The 22,494-nt window shown below is 44.5% G+C and overlaps 2 protein-coding genes across 3 annotated transcripts in view; one reads left to right on the forward strand and one right to left on the reverse strand.

The window, feature by feature from the left end:
* The window catches only part of LOC142488445 (uncharacterized), a 507,675-nt gene that overhangs the window by 281,051 nt on the left and 204,130 nt on the right, over window positions 1-22,494 (reverse strand). The window lies entirely within an intron of this gene.
* On the forward strand, window positions 7,548-8,470 carry LOC142488456 (uncharacterized). Its single transcript, XM_075588982.1, has one exon. It carries the CDS (start codon window positions 7,589-7,591, stop codon window positions 8,198-8,200), a length of 612 nt encoding a protein of 203 aa, XP_075445097.1. The 5' UTR covers window positions 7,548-7,588; the 3' UTR covers window positions 8,201-8,470.

Below are 22,494 nucleotides of genomic sequence, written 5' to 3' on the forward strand. Positions count from 1 at the left end.
CAAAGATTCGACATTCCATCCTCTAACAAATTTTGAAAGACTATGCAGGAAGGGATACTACTGTAAAGGGCTGATTTCAGAGATATATTTGGGCCTGGCGCGATCAGCGGGTTGTTCCCAACATAGTTATATGATCAAATGGGCAGAAGATCTGAATACAGAGATCGATAGAGAAGACTGGGAGGACATTTGGGAGGTAGCTGCAAAAACGTCAATCTGCACCACGACCAAAGAGAATATTTATAAAATTCTATTTCATTGGTACCTAACCCCGAGCAGGCTGAGCAGATCTTCCCCGGGTCCCCGGATTTGTGCTGGAGGGGATGCAGACAAAAAGGAGATATGGTTCATATTTGGTGGAGTTGCCCAAAAATTCAGGTATTCTGGGTCATGATACAAACATTGATCATAGAGTACCTAGGGGTGGAGGTTGGGGTGGAACCGCTGACCATGGTGCTGGCCAAACCAATAGATGAATTAGGAACGGCAGAAAGTAAGATGATCACTCATGTAATGACGGCTGCCCGCTGTGTTATTGCGGCTGCCTGGAAAAAGGTGAACGCGCCTTCTAGGCCGACGGTCCTACGGAGACTAAGGGAAATAAAGATGATGGAGCTCCTTACAGCACAGTTGAGCCAAAAAACTGACAAATTTCATAAAATTTGGGAAATATGGCCAGGAAATTAGGGACTCCATAGAAATAGAAATAAATACAGAAAGTCCCGACAAATGGGCTGCCCCCCCCCATTCCACCCCCCCCCCCATCTTTTTCTTCTTTCCTATGCTCTTCTCTTTCCTTTGTTAAGTTCACGAGAGACGCCTACGGAAGCAGCTGCTTCCCTAACACAACCGGAAATAAGAAGACAGACCACACTTGTTCAAAGACAGTGTTATCGCAAATATTTTATTGAACTAGTGCTGACAAACTGTTAATGCTTTTTGTTGTATGGACAAGTGACACTGTTAATACATCAAGGTGATATATTTGTTATGTCTCTCTAAAACAATAAAAAAATTGGAAAAAAAAATAAAAATAATATCAACTAAACCAGACAGCAACCTATAGTGTAAAGATACTGTAGATGCCCATGTATGTATGTCTTTATTTATATAAGGCCCGCAGTGTACTCAGCGCTTTACAGCAGAAACAATACAGTACAGGGAATTATAATGCAATAAGTGCAACAAACAAAATCAGACAATAGGAATGTAAATCCCTGCCCTGGAGAGCTTACAATCTAAGTGATGCAGTGACTACACTGCCCATGTAATCTTCTGCCATAAGACCCACAAACTAAACTGCTCCATTTTGTGTCATATTTTGTCAGTCACAAATACTATTCATATAATTTCCCAAGCACGCGGCCTTGGTGTAATATTTGACTCCTCTCTTTCCTTCTTCTCTCACATTCAAAACAAAGAAAAAAAGGAGCACTGCAGAAAAGAAGAACTGGAGGCAAAAGTAGAAAAATGAAGAGAGTTATTAAGACACAGCCTAGGTTAAAAGAGAAACCTCCAACGCGTTTCTCGCCATGGGCGCTTTATCAAAGAATGGTTTCCTGAGTCTAGAGAGTGTCACGTTATAGGCACTCCCCCCCGGAAACACTGCCTACCTGTATCAAAAAGGTAAAAAAGTCCCATGGGAACAAAACAGTCCGGGGAAAATGTAACCACGGAAAGAAGGCAGTATAACTGTAGGGGAGAAATCCAGCAAAAGGACACAATAAAGAATACAATAACAATAAACTTAAATAGACTCATAAGAACAATAAAACTTAAATGAAAAAGCATCAAATTTAAAAATGGATAAGATGTGGAGAGAATAAAATTATTTAAATTAAATGTAACACCAAATAATATAATCATGTAATAATAAACATATAATAAATGTAAATTCAACTACCAAGGCAAAGAACAATTTGAATCTTGATAAAGGGAATATACAGTTAGGTCCGGAAATAATTGGACACTGATACAAGTTTTATTATTTCGGCTGTGTACGAAAATAAATTCAAGTTACACTTAAATAATGAATATGGGCTTAAAGTGCAGTATATGAGCTTTAATTTGAGGGTATTCACATCCAAATTGGAGGGAGGGTTTAGGAAATACATCTCTTTAATATGTAGGCCCCTCTTTTTCAAGGGAACAAAAGTAATTGGACAATTGACTCAAAAGCTGTTTCATGGACAGGTGTGGGCTATTCCTTCGTTATTTCATCATCAATTAAGCAGGTAAAAGGTCTGGAGTTGATTCCAGGTGTGGCATTCGCATTTGGAAGCTGTTGCTGTGAACCCACAACATGCGGTCAAAGGAGCTCTCAATGCAAGTGAAAAAGGGCATCATTAGGCTGCAAAAAAAAAAAAAATATCCATCACAGAGATAGCAGGAATATTAAGAGTGGCCAAATCAACAGTTTGGTACATTCTGAGAAAAAAAAAAAGAACGCACTGGCGAGCTCTGCAACACAAAAAGGCCAGAATGTCCACGGAAGACAACAGCGGTGGATGATCGTAGGATCCTTTCCATGGTAAAGAAAAACCCCTTCACAACATCCAGCCAAGTGAAGAACACTCTCCAGGAGCAAGGCATATCATTATCCAAGTCTACCATAAAGAGAAGACTTCACGAGATCAAATACAGAGGGTTCACCACAAGGTGCAAACCATTCATAAGTCTCAAGAATAGAAAGGCCAGATTAGACTTTGCCAAAAAATATCTCAAAAAGCCAGCCCAGTTCTGGAACAGCATTCTTTGGACAGATCAACCTGTACCAGAATGATGGGAAGAAAAAAGTATGGAGAAGGCTTGGAATGGTTCATGATCCAAAGCATACCACATCATCTGTAAAACACGTGTGATGGCATGGGCATGCATGGCTTACAATGGCACTGGGTCACTAGTGTTTATTGATGATGTGACAGAAGACAGAAGCAGCCAGATGAATTCTGAAGTGTATAGGGATATATTGTCTGCTCAGATTCAGCCAAATTCAGCAAAGTTGATTGGACGGCGCTTTATTTTACAGATGGACAATGACCCAAAACATACTGCTATAGCAACCCAGGAGTTTTTTAAGGCAAAGAAGTGGAATATTCTGCAAAGGCCAAATCAATCACCTGATCTCAACCTGATCGAGCATGCATTTCACTTGCTGAAGACAAAATTTAAGGCAGAAAGACCCACGAATAAAACAACAACTGAAGACAGCTGCAGTAAAGGCCTGGCAAAGCATCACAAAGGAGGAAACCCAGCGTTTGGTGATGTCTATGCGTTCCAGACTTCAAACAGTCATTGCATGCAAAGGATTCTCGACAAAGTATTAAAAAGGAACATTTTATTTATGATTGTGTTAATTTGTCCAATTACATTTGAGGCCCTGAAATAAGGTGACTGTGTATGAAAATGGTTGCAAATCCTAAACGTTTCATACAATATTTTTGCTCAACCCCTTGAATTAAAGCTGAAAGTCTGCACTTCTATTGCATCTCGGTTGTTTCATTTAAAATCCATTGTGGTGGCGTACAGAGCCAAAATTATGAAAATGGTGTCTGTGTCCAATTATTTCCGGACCTAACTGTACATAATGAATAAGATGTAAATAAATACACCACACTGAGAAAATTGCCATATCAAGGATACAATACTACTCATCAAATGTGACTAGAGAGAGACACATATGTATCTCAATGATAGAAACAAATGTATATGAAACACACACAGTATTATATAACCTGAGAATGGGCAAAGGAATAATATAGCTTAGAGAAAATGTTTTAGGTCCCATTCTGTATTAATCCCAAAAGGGGATAGAGTATTAAGTGAGTGGATCCAAAACATCTCACGCTGATTAAGCTGTTTAATTCTATCACCCCCTCGTGCAGAAACAGGTATAAATTCAATTCCCTCGTGTAGGAACAGGTATAAATTCAATCCCCTCGTGTAGGAACAGGTATAGATTCAATCCCCTCGTGTAGGAACAGGTATAGATTCAACCCACTCGTGTATGGACAGGTATAGATTCAATCGCTGAAAAATGAAAAGGTGGACAAGTTTCCCAATGTACAATTTGTAAAATGTTTGGAAACTGGGAGCATCTGATCTAGTTTTTTAATAGAAAGAATATGCTCCATAATTCTGACCTTCACTTGTCTGATTGTCCGCCCAACGAATCCTCGACCACAACCGCAGGTTAAGTAATAAATCACAAAATTACAATGAATAAAAACTGGAATTGTGTGTGTTTTCTTACTGTGTACAATATCAATAGATTTGATAGGATTGGGATAGCAACAAATACGCATTTACCACATTTGAAAAAAAAAAAAAACCGTGTATTAAATTTGATTCATGGACACGGTCTGACCTGGAGGTAAATAAACTAGGCGAAAGATAGTTTGTCAAGGATTTAGCCTTTCTAAATGCAATTTTTGGTCCTGGTTCAATTGACTCTTTAAGGTGTTCCTCCAAGGTGAGCACTTCCCAATGTTTCTGGATGATTGAGCGGAATTGATCTATGCCGTGTAACAGCGGATTGGACCCTTCTGGAGTGCCCTGGTCTCTCCTTGATTTAAACCCACTGCCTAGAACCAGTCAAACCATAATGAAGATTATCCAAGGATAGCAGCGGAGCACAGCTGAAGGATGGGGTCAACACCAGCAATGAAGGGGTTAAAATTCTTCTTTATTGAGACATGGTGCAGGGGGGGAGACAGCAAAAACTCTAACGCGTTTCAGGCTATGCAGCCCTTTTTCAAAGAGTGAAATCGCGTCTCCACTACTCGCAGTTATGAAGGGGAAACCCCGCCCACTTTTCCCAGAGATGCCGTGCGGTTTTCGCGCGAATGCTATTAGCTCTCTCATTGGTCAGGATAGACCTCCAACTGGGAGCTGAATCGGAGAGGCATCTCTGGTAGCTGTAAATCCATTTTTAAATTTGATGCTTTTTCATTTAATTGTTTTTGTCCTTATGAGTCTATTTAAGTTTATTGTTATTGTATTCTTTATTGTGTCCTTTTGCTGGATTTCTCCCCCACAGTTATTCTGCCTTCTTTCCGTGGTTATATTTTACCCGGACTGTTTTATTCCCATGGGACTTTTTTACCTAGGATACAGGTAGGCAGTGTTTCCGGCGGGGAGTGCCTATAACGTGACACTCTCTAGACTCAGGAAACCATTCTTTGATAAAGTGCCCATGGCGAGAAACACGTTGGAGGTTTCTCTTTTAACTTAGGCTGTGTCTCAATAACTCTCTTAATTTTTCTACTTTTGCCTCCAGTTCTTCTTTTCTGCAGTGCTCCTTTTTTTCTTTGTTTTGAATGTGAGAGAAGGAAACAGAGGAGTCAAATATTACACCAAGGCCGCGTGCTTGGGAAATTATATGAATTTGACTGACAAAATATGACACAAAATGGAGCAGTTTAGTTTGTGGGTTTTATGTCAGAAGATTACATGGGTAGTGTAGTCGCTGCATCACTTAGATTGTAAGCTCTCCAGGGCAGTGATTTCCGTTCCTATTGTCTGATTTTGTTTGTTGCACTTATTGTATTATAATTCCCTGTACTGTATTGTTTCTGCTGTAAAGCGCTGAGTACACTGCGGGCCTTATATAAATAAACAGTGGAGGTGTAGAGGAGCACAGCAGCGTTTCTTGGCAGCATACCAGCTAGTGGATCGCCAAAATAAGGGTAACTCCAAGCAGGGATTAAGTATTAAAAGAGTACTTTAATGGTCAGTGCAAAGCAAAACAATGGTAGGAGCGCACCTACGCGTTTCGTCCGTAAAGGACTTTCTCAAGGTGTAAAGAGAGGTTCGTAGATGCTTCCTTATATCCATAGGCATTTTCGCGCCAAAATCGCGGCATTTGTGACGTCATCTACATGCAGCCGGCAGTCTAGTCGCCGCTATGACGCGCTCTTGACTACTTGCTCACGCCCCTAATGGAGAAAGCGCACAAAGCGCCGCGATTGGCTGAAAAAGCCATAATGTTGAATGTGAAAACTTTAATGAAAAAAATGTGACAAATGTATATGTTACACATAGAAAACTAATATAGACAGAAACAATAGATATAGGATTAAGCCTATCCCCTTAGAAGAGAAGGATAACAGACAAAATCAATCAATAACCCATTTAGAAATAAGATTAAAAATATTAAAAATATATACTGAATATAAGAGCCAAGTTGGGAGTAACTAAATCAGTGTCTGCAATATTAAACACAATACTACATAATCAGTGGTGTAGATTGACAAAGCTAATCCTTGGCAATATATAAAGTATATAGGTGAGTATATAGACAAATACTAAGGGAACTGGGAACCCTCATTCCCAATCTCAATATATTGTTAGAGCTGGAATCATAAACTTGAAATAGTATAGATAGACTGAATATAACTCTTATTTTGGTATGTTACTATACTGATAATATATAATTATTTCTTTAGTTGAATCCAGCAACACCATTTACTTATATAAATAAAGACATACATACATGGGCATCTACAGTATCTTTACATCTACAGTATCTTTACACTATAGGTTGCTGTCTGGTTTAGTTGATATTATTAACGCACTAATATGATAGACCAGGAGTTCCTTAACTTTACTTCTCATGGACATTTTCAATGTTAATTATTTGGAGGATGTACATGTATCCTTAAATAATGAATACAGTAATAAATACAAGTTATATATGTATCAATGATTTCACTGTGAGAGCTGCTACAAATACATTTCAGGCCTTCGGGAACCACCACAGTCATTAGGGGTCACTGGATGTCCATGTGCCAAAATGTGCCACAATTTTAAATCCCTGGGTGAAGAGAATATTTTGTTAATTAAGTATTGGTGAAATAAATTCTTCAGTGTTTTGGATTTGTAATTTGCGTTCAGTAATTTGATTTACAGATTGAAAACATTTGTTCTGTCTTTTTTGTTTACTTCTGTTAGAGATCGGCCTGAATGAGGAACAGAACTTGAGCTCTGAGCCATCCAGAAGCTGTCTGACTCCTCGCAGCCCAGCAGTGCTAAAAAAACAATTATTCCCGCCACATTTTAGACACGTGCAAGGAACCAGTGCCACATGGTGGTGAATTTACAGACCTTGTACAGCACACAGCAGAGACGGACTCTAAATATGGGTCCAGCAAAAGGTATACGAGAGATTTAAGAAGAAGCCGTGGTGCTCAGCCTTTTCTCTGTTGTCAGTGTGGCAAAAGCTTCTCACTGATCAGGGACCTGCTCACACACCTTTGTGTCCCCGCTAGGGAGCAAACCTTTACATGTACAGATGGTGGGAGCAGTTTCTCACTGAAGGGGAAACTTCTTTCACACCAGATGATTCAGACAGCAGTGACTCCTTTTACTTGTACAGTGTGTGGGAAACAGTTAAGTACTAAGAGGACCCTCCGCAATCATCAGAGGGTTCATACAGGGGAGAAACCATTCACATGTACAGAGTGTGGGAAACAATTCAGAATGAGGAAAAACCTCCTCAGACACCAGATGACTCATACAGGGGAGAAACCATTCACATGTACAGTGTGGCAAACAATTCAGTACTAAGAGCCACCTCCTCAGTCACCAGATGAGTCATACAGGAGAAAAACCATTCACATGTACAGAGTGTAGTAAAAGCTTTTCTACAAAGGCGTGGCTCCTCATCCATGAGCGGATTCATACAGGGGAGAAACCATTCACATGTACAAAGAGTAGTAAAAGCTTTTCTACAAACGCGGGACTCCTCATCCATGTGCGGATTCATACAGGGGAGAAACCATTCACATGTACAGAGTGTGGGGAACAATTCAGAATGAGGAAAAACCTCCTCAGACACCAGATGACTCATACAGGGGAGAAACCATTCACATGTACAGAGTGTAGTAAAAGCTTTTCTACAAAGGCGGGACTCCTCATCCATGTGCGGATTCATACAGGGGAGAAACCATTCACATGTACAGAGTGTGGGAAACAATTCAGTATTAAGAAAAGCCTCCTCAGGCACCAGATGACTCATACTGGAGAGAAACCATTCACATGTACAAAGTGTGGGAAACAATTCAGTATTAAGAGAACCCTCCTCAGACACCAGATGACTCATACAGGAGAGAAACCATTCACATGTACAGAGTGTGGGAAACAATTCACAGTTAAGAGCAGTCTCCTCAGACACCAGAGGACTCATACAGGAGAGAAATGATTCACATCTACAGAGTGTGGGAAACCATTCTGTATTAACCCTTTCCGGTCCAATGTCGGAATATATCCGACAAAATATTTTGACACTTGCGGTCCAATGTCGGATCAGGAGGAGGGAGGAAGATGTGGAGCGAGGCGCCAGCTGCAGCACAAGTCCCCTGCATTCCCCTTCTCTCAGCAGCCGCACTGATCCCTCCTCCCCCGCCCCTCCCTCCCCCAGCCCTGCACCGATCACCCCTCCCACCCAGCCCTGCACTGATCACCCCTCCCACCCAGCCCTGCACTGATCACCCCCCCCCCAGCCCTGCACCGCCCCACAGGCAGACAAAGCAGCTGACATCGGAGGCAGGAGGGGGGCTGTCCGTGTGTGCGTGTGTGTGTGCTGTGAGTCCCCTGCATTCCCCTTCTCCCAGCACTGACTTCGGAGGTAGTGGGGGAGGGAGGGGGCTGGCTGTGTGTGTGCTGTGACTCCCCTGCATTCCCCTTCTCCCAGCACTGACATCGGAGGTGGGGGGGAGGGAAGGGCAGGCTGGCTGTGTGTGTGCTGTGACTCCCCTTCTCCAAGCAGCCGCACTGATTCCTCTCCTCCACCCCCCCAACCCTGCACCGAACCGCACAGGCAGACAAAGCAGCTGACATCTGGGTAGGAGGGGCTGTGTTTGTGGTTTGTGTTGGCTGTGAGTCCCCTGGATTCCCCTTGTAGCCCAGGTCTTATTTTGCCTACAGAGACCCCCTCTAGCGTGCCGAGCGATCGCGGGTGCCGCCGGATGCAGCGACGGACCCGCCGGCCCAACGCAAAGGTGGGGGCCGGAGCAGGGAGTGCTCCGAGTCCCCGGAGTCTCTGCGGCGTATCCGTCTAGCGGGGGCCGCCATGACACGTTGCGCGAGCGTGCGCATTGGTCGCGCAGGTGCAGTAAGTGTAGCACACGCGGTCCCAAGGCTAAAGAAGTCCTGAGTGGACTACAATTCCCAGCAGCCTCTGGGGATTGTCCTTTCACCCACATCACGTGCAGCCAGCCAGCAAATAGGGTTTTGCAGCTTCTCCTGTGGAGGAAGGCTACAATGTTGCGGGGACTACGTTTGGCAGTTGGAGCTGGGAGCAGGAAGGGGAAGGAAGGGTGTAGGGAGCAAGTGGCTCCTACACCAGGTAAGGTAGTTCCCCAGAACCCAGGCAGGCCCCAATCCCCACCAGGGTAGTGGGTAGGTACTGAGGGATGGCCCCTAGGTTAGGGATCCTGTCCTTAGGTGTGAGTGTGCAGTCTTGTCAGTGTCACGGCTGGTTGTGCTGTGAGCACTGACAAGTAGGCACAGTGTGTGTGTGTGCAGTGTAGCTGCAGGTACCAGGTTGAGTGCAGTGCGGTTGCTACCAGTGCGGAGTGAGTGCAATGTGTTGCTGCCGGTACGAAGTGAGTGCAGTGGGTTGCTGCAGGTTCTGTGTGAGTGCAGTGGGTTGTTGCAGGTTCTGTGTGAGTGCAGTGGGTTCCGTGTGAGTGTAGTGGGTTGCTGCAGGTTCCGTGTGAGTGCAGTGGGTTGCTGCAGGTACCGTGTGAGTGCAGTGGGTTGCTGCAGGTACCGTGTGAGTGTAGTGCGTTTGCTGCAGAGGTTAGGGAGAAGTAGTCAGAGGGGACCCGGGTGGTGAAGAGAGGTAGTGTGGGTGCAGGGGGTCAGTGACCCACCTGCATAGGACAGGCTACCCCGTAGGCCCCTAGGAGTGTTCCCTGAAGACACCAAAGGTTGCTGTGCTTCAGGGACGGCCTAAAGTAGTATCGAGCATCACCGTACTGCGTACCAGCTAGGGACAAAGGGACAAGCGTGCGGAGCAGGTCTGCTGGCGAGTTGTCTGGGACCAGACGGCTGGACATTGAGACCCAGGAGACAGACCGCTGATTCATCTGACCCTTTACGAAGAGGTACCGGTCACCGCCGTGACCGGCAGGTACTATAACAACAAGTCCACCAACACCGGTCAACAGGCGCTAATCCCGCCCTAGGCTAAACTCTTTAGGAACACTGAGCGAGTGGTTAAAGAACTGAGCCTATACCATCACATTAATATATATGGACACGGTGTGTGGGGCACGCGGTGAGGAGACGGAGACGTTGCTCCTGATTAGAGTGGCCGAGCCACTAAGGTTAAACGTTAAGGTTATACCGTTAGAGTATAAGTGTACATGTTGTGTTATTGCTACCGTGCATTATTATTAGTAAAACCAGTTACAATCATATGGTGTTGTATGTTTCTTGCCCAGGGGAATCTCACATCACGGGGATCCTGGGTGAGTGGAGGCGCTGCGCTAAGTAAGTGTATGAGTGTTACCCCAGGCTCCCAGCTAGCGGAGGCTCTGATCTCCTGGAGCCGCAGGTGTTGTACAGCGACCAGTAGTTCCTTTGGGAGGGTTCAGAAAAAGGGCTACACCCTTCTCGCAGCAGCCGCACTGATCGCTCCTCCACCCCCCAGCCCCAGCAGACAAAACAGCTGATATCGGAGGTATGCAGAAAGACTGCGCGCGCGCAAAGATAAGAGCTTTAGAGCAGCAAGAGTGTGCCCTGTGAGAGCGCACGCAGTGTGAGTGTGCGAGCAGTAAAAAAAAGCTGTATGTGGTTTTTTTTCTGGAAAATAAATTAGACTTGCTGGCGCACTTTGTGAAAATTAATTGGACTGCACAGGTTTAAGAACAACCTCCTCTTACACCAGAGGATACATACAGGGGAGAAACCATTCACATGTACAGAGTGTGGGCAAAGCTTTTCTCAAATGAGCCACCTCACCCACCACAGAATTCATACACGGGAGAAACCATTTCCATGTACATAGTGGGGGGAAAGCTTTTCACAGAGGATCAGCCTCCTTACACACATGAGGATTCATACATGAGATAAAATATGTGATTGTTCAAAGTAGGGTTTGGCAATATAGCAGTAGCATACTGTAGTAATAAAAATGGACGGTAACGCAATACTTGCCATTACGTCTTACCATGGCATTCCTATCAGCAGCTACAGAGTGGGGGTGAGTCTGGCAGAGAGGCGTGGGAGTGGGTCTGGCAGAGAGGCGTGGGGGTGGGGACTGTGTCAGAGAGAGGACTGTGTGGGTCTGTTAGAGACAGTGGAGTGGGAGAGAGTCTGGGAGCTCCTTGACTTTCACATGCTGCAGCTATGAGGAATCCTCCTGCTGGTAATCTCACCCCTCCATATTAACCACTTCCCCTCTGCCATGCCTCTTACCCCTTCCCTTCCACCATGACTCAACCCCTTTCTTTCCTCCCCCGTATTTATCTCGTCTCTCACCCGTGCCTCTTGACCCCTTCCTTCCCCTTGCCCATTAACCCTCGCCTCCCCATGCCCTATTAATGTGTACAGGAGAAGGGGGGTCGAGGGGGTAATTATAAACTTTCTTATCGTGCACCCCAAAACTGGAACAACCTACCGGAGACTCTCGTGTTAAAGCTGTAAAAATGTTACAACAAAAAATGTAGTTATCAAATGAGTTTATTCAGTGTACACAGGAGAAAGCTTCTATAGAAAAGCTCTCTAACAGTTAATATGCTGTGACATATTTATACCCTAAAAACGAAAACATACGCCCCTTTATGAGGTCGCTTGTACGTCATAAAAATAACGTAATTGTATAATAAAGAAACAAAATGAATATATGTAAATCAGCTAAAAGGATTACATCAGCTTCAGTAACCTTTCCTCCACATTATTATTGATACTTTGTTTCAGAGTTACAATGTGAGAAACTGTGCTTATCTCAGACTAGCTAATTCTACCAAGGTTTCTCATTATTGTCTGGACTTTTCTCTACCCCCCACACTCCCACATACTCCTTCCTCATCACCTCATCATTTGCAGCTGGCAAAGGATACAAAGAATCTACTGAGAGCCCAACAACCACTCTGCTTTCTCACGTTCACACAGACAAGTTTCACAGAAATCAGCACATAACATATGGAAGACAGACACAGACTGAATGACATACAAAACTTATAGCAAACAAGACAAAAATGGCCGACAAGGATAGTCTGCCAAAATGGCTGCTGAGATTTCAGTGCTGTTTACGTTAGAACCCCTTAATGTCAAATTTCTCAACATTCTCAGTCGCATCCACCACCCGTTTAAGTTCTTTCAAAACTAAAGCTGTCTCACCTTTTAATCTGGTCTGTAACTGTTACATACGCCTATAATATATATTATCTTTAACTGTGCATGCAATGTCTTGTATTTAATGTATACCCTGTTCACTTATGTAACTTTTTGTAACCATGTATTATTTGTCATCTTATCTCTATGCCCAGGACATACATGAAAACGAGAGGTAACTCTCAATGTATTACTTCCTGGTAAAACATTTTATAAATAAATAAAAATAACATGGTGAAGAAAGGGGTTTTAGTGTGGCTGTAGTTAAGGTAACATTTTTATGGAAACATTTGTTATTCTTAAAATATACTATAATGTATTTGCTTTTTTACATTTTATTAAGAATGAAATGCATTTGTATAAGAAATATGTTTCACAATAAATGACCTTGAACATTTTGAGGATTCTGCTGAATTTCTCCAGTAGGTCAAACAGGTTGGGTAGCGAGGTAAGCGGCTTCGTCATTGTCAGAATAATGTCATCCGTGTACAAAGCCACTTTATGTTCTTGTGTGTGGATTTGGATTCCAGCTATATCCGGATTACTACGAATCTGTGCCACTAGTGGTTCCACGCATAAGGTGAACCACAAGGGCAATAGCGGGCAGCCCTGCCTGGTACCACTTTTTAATTTTAAACAGCTCTGATGGGAAGCCTTGATGAATCACCCTGGCTGCCGGGCCTGTGTATAATGCTTTTATTGCCCTTAAAATTTTACCCCCGAACCCGAATGCCCCAAGTGTGGACTCCATATATGGCCAGTCTATCCTGTCAAAGGCTTTCTCCGCGTCTAAGCTTAACACCAGTCCCCGGATCCTGTTGGCATTAACAAAGTCAATAATATCTACAATCCTTCTGGTATTGTCAGCCGCTTGTCTATCTCTAATGAAGCCAACGTGATCCGGGTGAATCAGCCTGGGCAGGACAGCGCTCAATCTATTGGCCAATAATTTAGAGTAAATTTTAACGATATTGGCCTGTAGCTTTGGCAATTTGTGGGATCTTTATACCTCTTATGAATCAATGAAATCGACGTCTGGAGCATCTGTTCCGTGAAGGGCTCTCCCACCAGAACCCAGTTAAATAATCTAAGCATGTGCGGGGCCAAGATCCCTACGAATTTCATGTAATATAAGTTGGAGCACCCATCCGGACCCGGGGCTCTAGAGGACTTTAGGTTTTTGATGACCTCTGTTAGTTCCTCTAGTGTGAAATCCTTCTGCAGTGCCTCGCGCTCCAATCTGTCCAATTTCGGTAGTGCCGCGTCCTTCAGGAACGCCTGCAACGTACTGCTCGTCTTTGGGTTATGAGTCACCTTCTCCCCATTGTATAACTGTTCATAATAGTGTTTAAACTCTTCCACTATGTGTTTGGGGTTGGAGGATATTTCTCCTGTTTTTGTCCTAATTGCATGTATGTTATAATTTGGTTGCCTATTTCGAATTCTGTTAGCTAGCATGGTGTCCGGCTTATTGGCTTTCTCAAATAATTTCATCCGCGTCCAACTCAAGTCTTTTTCGGCCCGGGAAGTGAGGAGGAGGTTAAGGTCAATCCTTACGTCCTTCAGCTCCTTTAAAGTGTCCCCTCTACCTGATCGCCTATGGAGTGCAGAGAGCTCATGTAACCTCATATATAGCTGTGCCAATTTGGCGTCCCTTTGTTTCTTCCTCCTAGCCGCTAAACTTATCAATACCCCCCTCATCGTGGCTTTGTGAGCTTTCCACAGCGTTGCGTGGGATTCCACAATGCCCATGTTAATTTGGAAAAACTGCCTTATCTCCTCTTTGACCGACTGCACTAGGTCCGGTATCTTAATCAGAGATTCATTAACTTTCCAATTTGCTCCCGGGCTAACCGGTCTAATTTGTGTGCATCGTAGCTCTATTGATGCATGATCCGACCAGCATGTTATCTGGAATAGAACACGACAAAACAGAATAAAATCAATGTCTTGTATCAGGATAAATACATAGTCATGCTCAACTTAGATCTGATGGAATAGCTGATGTCTATATAAAAACATATGGTGACTTGCAGAGAAACATACGTGTCACCAAATGCTGTGTATCCTGCGAGACATACTGTCGGTTAGATGAAGGCCCCGAGGTCTATGTCTATATTTAGACCTTTCGGGGTTAGGGTCTTCAACTTGTAGATCCAGTATGTCTCGCGCTGCAGAGTTTCAGGAGTCTATCCCCTCCTCTCCAATGTGGGTCTACTCTCTCAATCCCCTTGTAACTTAAACCTTCAGGGTTACCTCCGTGGCATAGGCTGAAATGCCTAGAGACGCTGTGTGTCATTACCTGCCTGCGTATATTGCCCAAGTGCTCCAGTATTCGGACCCTGAGTGGTCTTGACGTGCGGCCCACGTACTGGAGGCCACAAGGGCAGGCAAGCAGATAAACTGTAGAACTGAGTATGTTGTTTATCATTTGCTTTATTTTAAAAGCCTTTTTTGTGGTATTTGAGCTAAAAGATGCTTTCTCCCCCTTTACTACTTGCTTACAGGCTTTACAGTCTTGGCATCCGAAGAAGCCCACTGGAGGGGGTAGCCACTGATTCTCATTTGGAGTCTTTGTTCTCCTGAAAGTGCTTGGTGCTAATTTCGCTTTAATAGACTGAGCTTTCCTGAATATAACTCTCGGTATGTCTGGAATGTGTCCATTTAGGATTGGATCCTTCTGGACCACATGCCAGTGCTTATGTATAATGTCCCTTACTTTGTTTGCTTCCATGCTGTAAGTTGTAATAAAAGCTGAATTAAAATTGCTCTCATTTTCCTTTTTTTTTGGTTTTCAACAAATCGTCTCTAGGGATTGCTTCCAGTTTTTTGGCTGCTTCATTAATAATTCTGGGTTGGTATCCTCTCTCTAGAAATTTTCCCTCTAGCGTATGTGCCTGTTTTTTTAATATTTCGTGGTCCGAGCAATTCCTTTTAATTCTCCTGAACTGGCCATAGGGGATGTTATTAAGCCATTTAGGGTGGTGGCAACTGGAGGACAAAAGAAAGTTGTTTGCGTCAGTGGGCTTAAAAAAAGTTTTTGTTTTAATTTTGCTCTGTTCTACATAAATCGTCAAATCAAGGAAGTTAATTGTGTCCTTGCTGTGTTCCGAGGTGAATTCTAGGTTGATGTTGTTTTTATTTATGTGGTTAATAAATTCTCCTAGCAGTATCTCACTCCCCTTCCACACGAACAACACATCGTCGATATAGCGATGCCATGAAACCAAATTGGCACTGAAGGGGTTATTTGACCATATTGTGTTCTCCTCCCAGTTTGACATAAAAATATTGGCAAAGCTTGGGGCGAACCGCGTGCCCATCGCGGTCCCACACAGTTGTAGGAACAGATCGTCATTAAACCAAAAGACATTATGGCTTAAAATAAAATTAATACTATCTAAAATAAAAGTACCCTGTTCCTTTTTGATGAGAGTGTCTTTAGACATTACTTTTGATACTGCCTCTATACCGTCTAGATGTCTTATGCATGTATATAGGGATTTAACGTCACATGTACCCAGTATGTAATCGTCCTGCCAATTAATCTCCTGTAATATATTTAGGACCTGCGTTGTGTCCTTTAAATAGGATTTGCCTGCAGTCGCGTATTTTTGAAGGAAGAAGTCTACATATTCAGATTTTGCGTAAGAGACCCAATGCCGGATATTATCGGCCTCCCAGGGGGGGTTTCCAAGCATTTGTGTATTTTCGGTAGAAAATAAAACACTGGTAAAATTGGTTTTTCCTGTTGTATGTAGCCCCATTCCTTCGTTGTTAATATTCCTAAACTTTTCCCTCTGTCTAGGATCACGTCTAGTTCTTTTTTTTAAATCTTTGTCGGGTCACTTAACAGTTTTTTCATTCCCTAAGATTCTCCCTGCTTCTTGTAGATAATATTCAGTGTCCATCACCATCACTCCCCCCCCCCCCTTTGTCAGCTGGTTTGATGGTGATGGACTTATCCTCCACTAGAACTTTCAGGGCTTCCTTCTCCTCTCTGCTGAGGTTATCTTTAAGTTTTTTTGAGGTCTCAGTCAATTTCTCAAGGTCGTCTGCAATCAGTTGATGATAGACCTCTAAATAATGTCCCTTGCTGCCACTTGGGTTAAACTTGGACTTCTCCCGTAGTCTTGAATGGACGAAACTATCTTCTGCACTGTTCACAAGTTGTGTCTCCTGCCTTGCTCCCGTTAATTCCCTACTTTGGGCATCCTTATTGAGGAAAAAACGCTTAATAGTAAGCTGTCTTAGGAATTTATTTGCGTCTAGGAACATACTGAAGCCACTGGGTTTGGTTGCTGGGGCAAAATTTAGGCCCCTAGCTATTAGATCAACTTGTGTTTGGTTCAATTTAACTTTGCTTATGTTAAATACTCCTCCTACTTTGCTGCTTTTTTTGACTTGCTTCCTTCTCCCTCTCTGTCCTCTCTTTCTCTTTTTTCCCCTCTGTTGCTTTCTTCCGTGCCCTTGTCTGTGAGTGTCTCCTGTTGGTTCTGTAAAAGTTGTCCCTGCAGGGGACTTTGGTCTAAAAAAGATACCGCAGTATCCTGTTTGGTTCTCTCCCATACCGGGTTCCTCACTGGGGATCGGCTGATATGCCTCTGTTTCCTTTCCTCGTCCCTCCTCGGTCTTGATCTATCCCGTCTATCTCAATGGTCCTCTCTTGTCTCCCTCCAATGATGTTTCTCTCTCCTCTCATCCCTTTCGCTTCTTCCTTCTCTCTCGTAATATTGCTGTCTATCCCAATCTCTTGCTCTCTCTTGACTCCAATGGTCCCTTCTATATTGGTGACTCCTATCATAAGGTTCATATCTACTAGTCTCCCTTTGGTGGTAAGGGTTACTGTGATAGTAAGGTCTATAATGATGGGGCTCCCCCCTATCTGCTGGTTTTCTCTCTCTTTCTCTCCTGTCCATTTCCGGGCATGGCTCTCTTTCTTTCTTTGGGGGGGCAGGTGGGGGAGGTGGGGGGACAGGATCTTTTGTGATGTTGGTGTGTTTAACTTTTTTCTTCTCATTTGACTGAGTTCTAAATCTCCTTGGGGTATGTGTACTGTCGTCTCTACCTCTCTCGGGATTTTTACTCCACCCACTTTTATCCCATCTTTTATTAAGCCCTTCCTCATAGTCTTCCTTGTCGCGTTTGAATTTACTGTTTTTACTGATCTCCAAACTTTTCTCAAGGGCGTCAATCTCATCCGAGAGTTTTTTGTTCCTTTCTAGGAAAGTTTGGTGCTCCATTAGTGGCTCTAATTTGACTTTAATTTGGTTTACCTCTTCGTCTATTTTTCCCAATGTATATTTGTGATGTTCAATTAGTAGCTTGATTAGGTCCCTGCCACAAGTGTCCAGTATGCCTTCCCACATGACAGTGTACTCGATCTCTTCTAAATCGAAGGACGTTTTTTTACTGGTCCTTAGACCCCTAGGGATCCTATTCACCCTTAGATATTCTTCCAAATATGCCTTATCTAATATTTTTCTTGTCTCCTTTTTGAGGAGTTTGTCTAATTTGTCAAATTCTTCACTAATTATTTCTTTATCTTCTCTTTCCTCTGTGTTTTTCATCCTACTTTCCATGTCTCTCTCTTTTTGTAATCTCTTCTCGAAAATGTTAATGGTTGTTACAGTTGTTTCCATTTCCATAGTCCCTATTTGGTCTAAAGAGGAACTTAGATTGGATGTACTAATAGAGGTAAAACCCCTATAATCTGGTTACCTCTAAAAGGTGGGTTGCTGCCTCAGGTATTGGGATGTTTGGAACAGTGATGTACAGAAAAGCCCGGGCGCTACCTTAAATTGAATAGTTATGGGGTGATATAATTCTTGTAATTAAACAATACAACCTTGAAGAGTACTTAAAGGTCCCCTCTACTTCCGAAACTCTTCCCGCTGCTCAAAACCCCAAAAAGGACCTATCCAGGATCCTTGGTAATACAGGAAAACAGACAAAAAATAGGGGAGCACAGGTTGAGGGACTATACAGACGTGTGATATACTGCAATGGTATAAAACTGTGATGTGAAATGAGGTGTAAAATAACATAAACACTTACACGGCCTTGTGTAAATGCTTTCACATCAAGGTATCTTTACTCTAGGTGTTTTCTCTTCTGTGTTCTTTCTGCTTGTGCTTTTCTTCTCCTCTGGTGTGCAGTAAAGCGTCTCTGGTCTTCTCCACGGGGATGGGTTGTGATGTTGTCCTCAGAGTTAAATGAAATGAAAACAAATGCATAAGGGACAAGACAGAATATATAAAATATATGTCTGGGGTAGACAACTGTATCTAAATCAGAAAAGCAGAGGAATACTGCATCCACTCACACGGGCAAGCGTGAGTGATCTCTGGAGGGAGGTGTCAATCTACTTAGCCTTACAACAATTGGTTGCATAGTTATTTCACATCTATTAACCCATAGGTTACATATAATAAACATACCTAATGTCACACATTCTGTAGTGTGAGTGCAAGGCACATAGATTCCATGTAGATCCAGAGGAGCAGCAGCAGCAGATGGATTTGGATTCAAAGCAAGGACAGAGGAAAACACCACCATGGTGCAGATATATAAGTTTATATGTCATGATGCTTAAAACTATTTGTTTGTATATCTATTAATTCATAAACTATAACGTTATATAAAACTATACTATTAAATCATAATATATGTTTAAATAATATATATGATTTACTAAATATAATATAAAATCTATATAGATTTGATAAAAAATTTTTTTTTTAATCTAGTATAATGTCAGTACTGTGTTTATTAACATAAATTAATCAGATAGACCATTTGTGAACAGAAATCAGAAACACTCGCGAGGGAGATGTTAAATATAATATGGGACAATCACCGAATCCTTACTATATTCCTATACTTAAATCAATAATTGAATGTACATAAATGTATAGTATATGTAGCCAGGTCCCACCTGTCCCGCGACCCCCCTCCTCGTCACCTCCGCTGCCACGGGTCACTCGGCAGACCCGTCGGCACTTCTGGAGGGTGGGGGCCATGCAGGGAGTGCTTCGGCGCTCCGGAGGATCCCGGCGGCTCCCGTGCAGGGCGCCGCCATTGTAAATGAATCCGCACATGCGCAGTAGGCTCTGGCGGCCCCGATGAGTTGCGCATGCGCAGTGGCAGCCCGCGAAACCCTAGCCTACCAGGGAAGGCTTTAAGCAGGGACTACGAGTCCCATGAGCCTTAGGGGACCCCACGTGACGCCAGCGAGCCAATAGGGCTTAGGATCTCACTGCAGAGAGGGTTTTGATACATTTTGCGTGCTGAGTCACGCTAGTCAGTGCTGGACCAGGAGAGCTAGGGGAAGGAGGTGAGTGCAGGGGTCTGTGACCCACTGCATTAGGCCAGAAACCCCCCTAGGCCCCAGATAGGTCCTGAGTCCCTCCCAGCTTGTGGTGCTATAGGGACAGGCCCTAGGGGACTTGTCACATTAGTGCCAGTGATAGATAGGGACACAGCGGACGCTGCACTTCCTAAAAGGAGACTTGGGCTCAAAGTCTGTGCCCCAGAGACAGAGACTATCTCCAGGGTGGGATCGCCCCTGACGGACCCCGTGCGAGGAAACACGGGATCAGACGGAATCACCAAGCGGCCGATCCTTTGCGAAGTTGCTTGCAGGCCCGAGTGCAGGAGTGCTCGGCAGGTACCCCCATAAGTGCACCAACGTATACCATACTCATTATAATTACACATAGTAGCAGCGCTGACCACGGGACAAAGGGGTTAGGCTGTGGACACGGTGTGGGGATACACGGTGGTGGGCAGGTACACTCCTAGTGGAGTGAGAGACACTGTGAGGACTGAGTTACATGGTGGAGTTACCCCCTCGGGGGAGTGTTAATAGTGTATGCTATAAGAGTTGTTATTGCCTGCATATATATAAATTGGTTATATACATCCTTGTGTATGTACTTATTATATGTGTGGGTCCTGTGTAGGCAACCTTCTACATCCCTAGAACCCTACACAGGTGGAGGCGCTGAAACCGAGAATGTTCCAGAGGATTCACCCCAGGTTCTCACTGGCGGAGGCTCAGACCTCCTGTGAGCCTGACAGGTATAACGCACCACACCTGGTAACACAAAGGTTTCCACCCACACACACTGTATCTGTGATTGGGATAGAGGGAATACCCGTTACATTTGGAGGCGCTGCTGAGATTCAGACCTGGGGTGCCCTATTCAAAACAGTATCATAAAAGACCAGCAACATGGTAATTCCCTCACATCAAGAGGTCCACGCGTGGGCCACCACCGTCCTGGAACCACCTAGTTACGTCGTAGCCGTAGGGAACGTTCCAGCGTTAGTGGCGGAAACTGACATCCGGGACTCGCTGAGGATGCTCTTAGGACCAGATAAAGTATGGTACCGTGGCAGGGTGTTCGACTCTACTTATTATTGGAGTGCCCTACTATTCACTGTGGGGCGGGACATATGCCAGGAAACGGCCCCGAACACTCTAGTAGCCCCCGAGTGCCCGCCAGAAGGCTACCCCCTTATATACTCAGAATTACCAGTAATACGGGAAATGTTTTCAGCAAGGGCCCCTCCTCAGGCTCAAGATGACCCATCTACCAGTACTTGGACACCAACTGCACCAGTGTAAAGTACCCCAAACCGGGTCGACCGTCCCCCACCCAAAGTCTCCTTTACTCCAAGCGCTCTCACGGGAGCCACTGGTTGGGCTGACAGTCCGCCCTCTTCACCAGCCCCCGCACCCCGCGAGGTGAACTCCCGGCCTATCAGAGAGAGGGTAACTAATGAAGGCTCCGTAATGGGGGTGACTACCCCAATTCGTAGAAGCCATCACCATGGCCTCCCAGTCCCAAAGCTACCGGAAACTCAAAGCCTTCTCGGGAGTACTTCCAACACCACAGGGGAAGGAAGGGATAGACCTTTGGATGGAGAATGCATTAAAAGTCATAGAGGAATGGTCGTGCACTGACACAGTAAAACGTCAGCGTGTCATGGAGTGTCTCAGGCCTCCCGCTTCTACCATTGTAACTATCCACAGGGACCAACATCCAGAGTTGACAGCGTTGGAGATGGTGGAATTCCTGCTGGAAGCGTACGGACTGGCAGAAGATGAAGGAGCAGTCTGGACGAAGTACTACAATCTCTATCAGAAGGAGGGAGAGGACTTGTCGGCCTTTATACACCACCTGCAACTGGTCTTGGGAATCCTACTCAATCGTAAGCTGATTCCTGCCTCTGGGATGGATGAGGCGCTTCGGAAGCAGTACCTGCGGGGATCAAGCCCCACTCACCCCATAGCCAATATGCTCCGCAGCAAAATAATGGACGGAAGTCCCCCTACATTCACCGAGTTGCTGCGCCAGGTGAAAATTCAGGAGGCACATGCCTTGTTACATTCTACCGCAAAATCCAAGAGCCCCTCCGTCCCAAAGGGAAAGGGCTCTATGGACAAGAAAGAAGAGTCGGTCACTCCGTCCAAAGGGTACAAGTCAAAACCCTTCGACAGACCACCTTCCCCATCTAAGGTTCGTCCAGAACGCCACAAGGTTGTGTGCTATAACTGCGGTAAGAAGGGCCACTTCGCCAGCAACTGTCCAGAGATGGAGGATCCCCCAGAGGAAAACCCTCCCGCTAGAGGGAAACCAGCCCGGTCAATGGTCTGCCGCGTACAAAAGGCAGAGTCTGACCCCGAACCCTCTCCTTCTGGAACCGAAGATGCCCCTTCTGACTCCGGCCCCAGTAATGACGCCTCACCCAGGGGAGCTTACAGTCAAGTAGGCCCCGTGGCCATCGTGCCTGTTGTACTGGAAGGGATCTACGCATCGGCCCTACTGGACACGGGATCACAAGTGACCATTATATACCGCAAGTTCTATGACCAGCACCTTAGACATTGCCACCTGAGGTCGGCCAAACATATGAAGGTTAGGGGGTTAAGTAATGAAGACTATCCCATCGATGGGATTGTAAGGGTTCAACTGGAAATACTCCAACTGAACACCGGCAAGAAACACCCCATGCATGTAGCGGCAATGGTATGCCCACAGCCCCAAGATCAGTGCAAGTATCCGATCATCTTGGGAACCAATACTGATATAGTGCAAGCTGTAATCAGAGCCTACCTGAAAGAGACCAACGAGTTGCCGCTGG

This window comes from Ascaphus truei, chromosome 2 (assembly GCF_040206685.1).
Source record: "Ascaphus truei isolate aAscTru1 chromosome 2, aAscTru1.hap1, whole genome shotgun sequence".
NCBI lineage: Eukaryota > Metazoa > Chordata > Amphibia > Anura > Ascaphidae > Ascaphus > Ascaphus truei.

Coding starts and splice junctions, on each gene's coding strand:
- LOC142488456 (XM_075588982.1), top strand. CDS start 7,589: ATGAGTCATACAGGAGAAAAACCATTCACATGTACAGAGTGTAGTAAA.